Source organism: Micropterus salmoides, unplaced genomic scaffold (assembly GCF_014851395.1).
Source record: "Micropterus salmoides isolate LMB-PRFRI ecotype aquatic unplaced genomic scaffold, ASM1485139v1 Ms_hic_scaffold_2, whole genome shotgun sequence".
NCBI lineage: Eukaryota > Metazoa > Chordata > Actinopteri > Centrarchiformes > Centrarchidae > Micropterus > Micropterus salmoides.
This window is the reverse complement of record NW_024041150.1, coordinates 14,800,528-14,809,125: the sequence shown is the minus strand read 5'-3', so window position 1 is coordinate 14,809,125 and position 8,598 is coordinate 14,800,528. Positions and strand designations below refer to the sequence as shown.

At 38.1% G+C, this 8,598-nt stretch overlaps 1 protein-coding gene across 2 annotated transcripts; it reads left to right on the top strand.

Annotated features, from left to right (window-relative positions):
- The first annotated feature begins 1,017 nt into the window (after window positions 1–1,017).
- LOC119912446 (titin homolog) lies at window positions 1,018–8,205 on the top strand. Of its 2 annotated transcripts, XM_038731640.1 has the most exons (8): window positions 1,018–1,469; window positions 2,032–2,388; window positions 2,601–2,633; window positions 2,815–2,853; window positions 3,060–3,098; window positions 3,281–3,319; window positions 7,134–7,250; window positions 7,366–8,205. In XM_038731640.1, exons 1-8 carry the CDS (start codon window positions 1,424–1,426, stop codon window positions 7,461–7,463), a joined length of 768 nt encoding a protein of 255 aa, XP_038587568.1. In that variant the 5' UTR covers window positions 1,018–1,423; the 3' UTR covers window positions 7,464–8,205. The 2 variants fall into 2 exon arrangements, with proteins under 2 accessions (XP_038587568.1, XP_038587569.1); XM_038731641.1 differs by lacking the exons at window positions 2,815–2,853; window positions 3,060–3,098 and having other exon boundaries at window positions 1,028–1,469.
- Window positions 8,206–8,598: the final 393 nt, after the last annotated feature.

Here is an 8,598-nt window from a genome sequence, read left to right as displayed (position 1 = left end):
CTTTTGGAGACTCTAGGAACCACAACTAACCCTGCATTCTGGGAGCGCAGTGCTCTGGTGGGGTAGTAAGGTACTATGAGCTCTTTAAGATAAGATGTTGCCTGACCATTAAGAGCTTTATAGATGGGGAGAAGAGTTTAAAATTTTATTCTGGAGCCAATGCAGAGAAGCTAAAACAGGAGAAAGATGATTTGTGGCAGGTGATCTTGTCAGTAGACGAGCCGCGGCATTCTGGATCAACTGGAGAGTCATTATTTATTTATTCACTTATTTGGGCAGCCTGATAATCAGGAGTTGCAGTAATCCAGCCAAGAAGTAACAAATGGACTAGTTTTTCTGCAACATTTTGAGACAGGATGTTTCTGACTTTTTTTGAATTTTACATAGTTGAAAAAAAAGGCAGCCCTTGAAGTTTGTTTTATGTAGGAGTTGAAGGACATGTCCTGATCAAAGATAATTCTGCTGCAGGTCAGGGCACCCACTGGTTTGTTGACTACTGTTTTGAAGCCTCGAGTTTGGCATATTGGCGCTCACCTTCTTGGTTTTTGGGAACCAGAAATGACCATATTTGGACGAGAGGGTGGAGCTGGGGACAGATCCGCGTTGCAATTGCTGACAGGTCGTCGTGGAAGCGACTTTACAAGGTAGCCACGCAATAAAGCAAACCCTATCTATTTTACTCTAAATAGGACTGTAATTTACTAAATGAACATCATGCTGTATTTAAGAAGACCTGAAACTAGTGATTGAGACTTTAAACTCAGGAGGACAGTGTATACTGAGGTAATAAATTAAGTGAGAATTATGCTCAGTTTGTCATAGACTTCTACACAATCTGACTTATTATGGCGACCCATGGAGCTGCCCCCTGTGATGGACTGGCGACCTGTCCACAGTGTACCCCGCCTTTCGCCCAATGTCAGCTGGGATTGGCTCCAGCCCCCCGCGACCCTGTACGCAGGATAAGTGGTTGATGATGGATGGACGGATGGAGCTGCCTCTGCTGGTCATTAGAACGAATGCAGGTTTAAGTCACCTCTGTATTGGCTTCATTTTTCAGATCCAGAGGTTCCCACTTGGTTTAACATCAGAAACATTGCAGGTCATCCAGGTTTCTGTGTCCAAAAAGTTTAGAAGAAATAAAAGGACATTTTGTTAGCCTTTGTAGCACAGACAAGAAGAAAATATGTCATCCAGGACAATCTGACTGAATTTAAAATATAACTTATAGATGCCATCAACTCATCTGGTGGGGATGTGAGGAACAGAGGTTGTGGCTTTATACATTTATCTTCAAAACCTTTGAAAACCAACAAAATGAGGATGACGCCTGGTATGTGTTGTTTTGCGCGTGTGTTAGATGTGAGGGGCTTAGCTCGGAAGAGATAAGTATCAGTATTCGGTGGTGAATCAGAGTGAAAGGATGAAACTTCTACTGAGCGGTCTGTTCTTCACCTCCCTCAGTTTAAGTAAGTAAAAACATTACATTAGCAGTTTAGAGCTCCATATTCATATTTTATTAGAGTTTCCTATAATTTATGAAGTTAAATGTGATATTAAAAAAAGGATTTAGATTCATTTTAAAAAGAATCCCTGTTGGTAATAGACTTACAAACAGATTAACGCCTGAAAATGTGTGGAGTTTCATTGTGTTGAGATTGTGTGGTAATGATCATAGAAGAAAATGTCATTTCAGTTCACTTAGTACGCATGCACTACATTAAAGCAAGTATATATTTCCATATTTTATTTGAAATGTTTGTGTGTGATTTAATTGATTAAACTGTCCAGAGGTCAAGTAATTGGATGGTATCGTTGGCTGGTGTGTTTCTGTGTTTTCTTGAAAGTGCTGGCAGTAAGTCTTTGTTTGTCATCTAGGGTTTTTTGAGACAGGAGCAGGTCATATTTCTAAAATGAGATACGATTAAGAGAATGCGTATTTCTTCGTTACAAATTATAGCTGTTAGAGCGCGTGCCCTATGTACAAGGCTGATGAACTACCAAATCATGCATCACTCTGTCTGTTCATAGGTGTTTCTTCAGGCACACTTGTTGTTACCCAGAGTCCTGATGTCTCTGTCATGGAGGGGGAGAGAGTGAACATCACCTGCTGCGGGACAGGGGGGTCAAGAATGAGAATTAGTTGGCTGAAAAATCAAACAGAAATAAAGACGGAGACATTTGAGTCGAAGAATTACTCTCAAAGATCTCTGAGAAAGGAGTCATCTGGCTGCTCAGACTTGATCTTTACTAATATCAAAAGAGAGGATGCAGGGAGATACACCTGCAGGATGACTGTGGAGATACCACTTTTAAAAGAGGCTGAAGGAAATGGCACTTTCATCACAGTTACAGACAGAGACAGATCAAAGATCAACCCAGCAGCAGGTAGGTAACAAAACACCAACAGCTTGACAGTGTTGCATTAAGGCTTTGACTAATATCTTGGTTTGCAAATGGAAGGAGCTAATAATGAAGCGTATTCAGAATGAGGTCTGGTTTGTTCAGATCAGTCAAATCGGACACATTTTTATATATAAGCTACTAATGCAGGATGTTAAAAAACATTTATTTTTCATTATTCTTCATCACAATTACAGACAGAGACACAACAAAGATAAACTCAGCAGGAGGTAGGTCACAAAACACCAGCAGGTTTGACTAATATTTTGGTTTGACAACGGATGGAGCTAATAATGATGTGTATTCAGAATGAGGTCTTATTTATTCAGATCAGTCAATTTTCTTGTTTTATACTGTATATATAAACTGGTAATGCAGGATTTTAAAAACCTTTTATTTTTGTCATCACAGTCACAGAAAGTGACAGATCAAAGATCAACTCAGCAGGAGGTAGGTAACAAAACACCAGCAGCTAGACAGTGTTGCAGTGAGGGTTTGAATAATATCTTGGTTTGCAAATGGAAGGAGCTAATAATGATGTGTATTCAGAATGAGGTCTGGTTTGTTCAGATCAGTCAAATCGGACACATTTTTATATATAAGCTACTAATGCGGGATGTTAAAAAAGATTTATTTTTAATTGTTTTTCATCACAGGTACAGACAGAGACACAACAAAGATCAACTCAGCAGGAGGTAGGTCACAAAACACCAGCAGCTAGACAGTGTTGCAGTGAGGGTTTGAATAATATCTTGGTTTACAAATTGATGGAGCTAATAATGATGTGTATTTAAAATAAGGTCTGGGTTTGTCAAATCTTTCTTGTTTTATACTGTATATATTAACTACTAATGCAGGATTTTTTTTGTCATCACAGTCGCAGACAGAGACGTCACAATTATCAACACTTCAGGAGGTAGGTGACAAAACACCAGTGCATACACACCATACCACTTTGCCAAAGATCAGGGCTGATCATAATGTTAATCAAGATTAATATATTACAGATATTCTGTTACTTTGTTTCTTTAAAGCAATACTGATAATGGTAAGTCTAACTAAAAATAGCATTAATACCACCAAATAAAGACAGTCAAAAATATGCAACTGGTCCACAATAATCGGTACAATAGATGAAGTCGAGTGATTGCTCTTAGGCATTCAGAAATAATCAGTACTTATACCAAATAAGAGAATTTAACTCAGATTAAATTCATCTCAGGGCACCACCCTAAAAACCTCATTCAGTCTCAATTCTGGAATTCTCTTCACTCACGTTCAGTGACCGTAATACTTTAACAAAAAACACGTAATTCACTTTTTTTTTCCTTCATATAAATGAATCATTAACTAACTTCTTACCCTGACCTGTATTTGGGGCCGTCCTTTATTTGTCTGTGGCAACCACACCGGGCCAGACCCAGCTTTGATTATTATTATTTAATACTTAATAATAATATATATTATTATTATTATTATTATTAGTAGTAGTAGTAGTAGTATTAGTATTAGTAGTAGTAGTAGTAGTAGTAGTATTTATTAATTAAGAGAAATAATTGCTGAAATTCTTTCTTTGTTCTTTTTGTCCACTTTAAGCTTGGGTACTGTAACTGAATAGACCAGGGGTTCTTAACCTTTCTGACAGTCCGACCCCTTTTTGAAGTTGAAAATATTTCTCTTGAACGTGCTATGATTAGTGTAGCTAGCCTAGGCTATTTCTCTGGAGTTTTTGAAGGTGCACACATAGCATAACTTGAAAACATAGTGTTCACATAGAATACTTCAATGATCAGTCTGTAGATGAACATAGTGGCAAAGACTGTACCTGGTTTGGTACCTGTTACATCAACAAATAAGGTTAGTCCATAATGTTAGCAGTCTGGTGGTTTGCGTGAACAGGGTGGCCTGGGATGTATTATTATTGAATTATTGTGACAGTCCACTCCGGTTGTGTCAGAGGTGTTACCCAATTAACAGTAACGTGTATGTGATCACTGATATATTAAAAAGAAAGTGAAATGCATTGCGCTTCAAGATATATGTTAAATAATGTAATAATTATTATTATTACTATTATTAATAATAGAATATAACTTTAAGTTATATTCACCTCAGGGCACCCCTCTTGAAACAAGAAAAAACTGAAAGCCAATTAACTAATTCAGTGTCATTAAAATATACTAAACTATTAATGTGCAATTTTGGTTAATAATTAAATTTCAGCTTTTTCTGAATGCTTAAACAACAGTCATTCTTGAAGCGCTGTTTCTGAAACCATTAACATGTGTAGCGATTTACCAAGTTTGCCAAGCCGAATGCATATTCTCTGCTTTACACTCTAATTGTAATTCATTAACACACTAACAAAACTGTGAACATTACTATATTTTGCTACACTATTTTGCCAATTGGCATTCCACACTGACAATGTGGAATGCCACATGTGAAAACATTTTTTGATTTTTAGTTCACATACCAGTCAGAGCTTGAGCACTATGTAAACCGGCCACAGGTTAACATTTGGAGGCAAATGTTAACCTTTAGAGGGGTGATAATTACAGTAGGAAGAGGAGGACATGGGTGAGAAGGTGAAGAAAGAAGAGGAGGATGAGGAGGTGAAGAAGTAAGAGGGGGAGAGGGCAAGATAAAGAAGGATGGGGGCAGTACAGAGTCCCTTTCAAAATACATTTTTTTTCAACTGCAAACCTGCATTGGTCAAAACTGAAGTCACATTGTCAAAACTCAGTGAAACAGAAGTGTATTTGGACCAAACTGTGAATCATTTCTCACTGCTTTCACACAAAACACATTCAATGACCACTTTCTTCAAAATTCATGAACTTTTTTCTCATTACTACTCCCCCACCTACAAAACACTGTAAACTATATAACACTGCAGCACATTTTTCAAATGCTAACACAAAGTGTCCAGAACTGTTAAAAACACATTCAAAATGTCCTGCATTTCTACAGCAACCAAACTGAAATAAAGTTTAGTAGAAATAGAAAATCTTATCAGAATATTTATGTAAATTTTAAGTTTATATACTTTACTTATATGTGCGTGGAGAGCTGTGTGTGTGTTTTGAAATAAGTGTGTTTTTTAGAGTGACAGTGTTTGCTTTCTGAGTGAGGATTGTTGCCAGTGTTTGGTTGAATGAGTTAATTCTGAAACTTATATGAAATGTTTTGGTTGTTTTTAGTGAGTTTTGGAGGTGGGATTGATGCATGTTGGTAATGCAGACTGGATGAAGCGTTTTGAAAAAGGGACTTCAGTTTTGCCCAATGCTTGTTAGCAATAGAAAAAAACTGGAAACTTAAGCTGATAATACACAGGGCAACTTTTTAAGCAATGTTGCTGGGCAGTCTTGCTGGTGACAAGTCCAACCATGTTTTCAATGGATAGCGGTGGTGCGGGGAGGGTGGCAGAGTGATGGAGGAAGGGGATTACGGTAGTAATCTTTACTCATTACCATTGACAGCAACATTGCTCTAAAAGTTGCTCCGTGTATCATTAGCTTCAGTGAAACAAGTGAGGAACACACATCCATACTTTACACATTTGGGCACCTGTGTGTATGTGAGTTTTACTACATGCATGACAAAACTTTATTGCAAACTGCTATGTCCTACACAGAAAACGCAAAAGCCACATGCGTTTTTCATTTTTACTATCAGTGTGTATTTATGTGTACTGAATTGATGCAAAAATACAATGTTTAAAAGAGTTTGAAGAGTTTTGCAAGAGATGTATGATGTTTTTTTGGTGTATGGCTTTGCGAATAGCCAACAGTTTCAGAAATTGTGTCTAAGCAATCAGAAAAAAATGTAGTAACTATAACAAAATTACCGAGGAGTTTGGGTGAAGAGGTTGATATATTCACTCTTTTGGAATATTAAAAGAAACCAGCATGTAACAAGATAACAAGATAAACAAAGAAAAAACACACTAGATTAGAACTGAAATGCAATTAACTAAAAGAAGGAGAAGACAAAGAGATCTGCATGTTAGATAAGGAGAGTGTGTGTGTGTTTGTGTGTGTGTGTGTGTGTGTGTGCACATGTGGTTAAACAAAGGAGCTATGGGAACTTTACGTTTCCTCCTGCATATGAGCGCTTGTTTAAGGCCATATAGAAGTACATACTGTGCGTCAAGCATAGCATCTCTAACCAATTCAGCATGGGCTGAGAACTGTGGTTACATATTCTCTCATAAACAAGGATGATCTGTTTTCCTTAGAGGCTAGCTGGCCAATCGTACAAAAAAACCAACTGTATTGTAAATGTGGCTGTATTAAAACAGTGATCACAGACAGCAGGAGGACACTAAATGGTCTCTATGACTGCAGCCAGCAGCCACTGTGTGGCAGCAAAGTTCGACATGACAACATTTTGTCATCATTTTGTGAGCACACATTTTAAATGTCGATAGGCCAAAGCCATCGCACAGCTATTGTTGTTATCCCGTATTCATGCTGATTTTCTCCGATGATGCCAATATCATCAAATAATGATTTGGTCTGTCCAACTCCTTAGCAGATGTTAGCTATAATGCACAGTTTTGTTGTTTGCCAACTGCAATAAAAGAGATTCATCCATTTCACTGTTGATCAGATGTTTCTCTGTGGGCAGAAGGAAAAAATTACCTGGAAACGTGAGTGTGGACGCAGGTTTTCACACTAAAACAGCATTTTATTAATTAGTCGGCTGTTTCTGTGGGTAAATTTCAGATTCTCACAGGAAGGAAGTGTTTATGTTTGCCCTGAGGTGCCTGCCCATCCTTGCCCTTGTCATAACCTTCTTCTACCTCTACAAGTTAGGGAGCAGAGCTCAGCAACACATACCAGGTACAATACAACTTTAACTTAACTCCATTATGGTGATTTGGTGTCTAGATCATACATTGGCAACATATATGTTACAGCACGTTATGACTAATCGATCAGTGCATTCGTGTTTCAGATGATCCTGGAAATAAAGTCATTTCAGCCCAAAGAATGGAAGAAGACCAAGAAGAAGAGGAAACAGACGAGAGAGAAACAGAAGCAGAAAGTAGATGAAGAAAACCATAGACTGTCTAATTAGGTGGGTTTCCATCCACCTGTTTTTTTGCACATTTTGAATTTGCACATAACCCTTGGGGGAAGTGGAAAAGTTGGTGCATCAATTTTCAAAAGTGCAATGCAGACAGACTCAGAAAATAAATGATGTACATGAAGCATGTGACTTAAACATTCACTGAAGCTTCTGCCCCCCTGGAAAACAGATCTGTGTGGAACAATGAAGAGACTGTAACCTTCCTCACATTAATATATCAAACTAACAGGCTGCTATATTTCCATCATGTTTTCTAAGTTGTTTGAGGTTTGACTGAAGCTCTTCTATTTGTCTTGTCTTGTTGTGCCCTTTTCTACAATGGTATGGTGGCACCTGAATGGAGCTGTAGTGCCACCTACTGCTCATCTGATGAACCAACACCTACTTTCTGCATAAAAGCAGTGGATGGAAACATGAAACCTTTAGGGGTTTTTTTCCTCTTTTTTGCCGATTTGGATGGAAAAGAGGCTACAGTCTCGATTGGGATGAATTTCCAAAAAACCTACAAACTGTTATTAATGCTCTCATCACCTTCAGACTGGACTACTATGGTTCTTTACTTTTTGACATCAGCCTCTCTATTCTGTTTAAAGCTCATTCTAAATGTGGCTCAGGTATCTGAAAGGAAAGAACAGAGGTTGTGGTTTGGCACAGCTCAGCAAAAAAATTTCTGAGAAATACAAAAATAAAGATGTATGAAACCTGTTTTGTGTGTTGTGGGCAGGGATGTGCTGGGACTCAAATTCAGCCCAGGCCTTTGAGACGGAGAGGGCTTTTAATGCGAGATTGTTTGCAGTTATTTTAATGCTAATAGTGTTTTTATGGTGAGAATCAGTACGAGATTATACTACCAACATGTCATGTGTACAGTCAGTCAGAATGCTAGTTACAGATACTCACACACACATCCACACTCAGATACTCAATGGGCCAGATTTACTAAAGGTTTCCGTGAGTAAAAATGTGTGCAAACTTTATATCAACATGCACGCAGAATGACATCTTCCAAAAGTGCAAGATAGCACCTGTTGTTCATTTACTACTTTTGCCTTCATGTAGTGTTTCTCGACGGGGGCGGTACCGACCCCCAGGGGGCGT

Bases quoted from the DNA above. Each gene is read 5' to 3' on its own strand.
- LOC119912446 (XM_038731640.1), top strand. From the start codon at position 1,424: ATGAAACTTCTACTGAGCGGTCTGTTCTTCACCTCCCTCAGTTTAA. The intron at 1,470-2,031 runs GTAAGTAAAAAC...GTCTGTTCATAG, and splicing joins CTTCACCTCCCTCAGTTTAA to GTGTTTCTTCAGGCACACTT. The intron at 3,320-7,133 runs GTAGGTGACAAA...GGTAAATTTCAG, and splicing joins AATTATCAACACTTCAGGAG to ATTCTCACAGGAAGGAAGTG.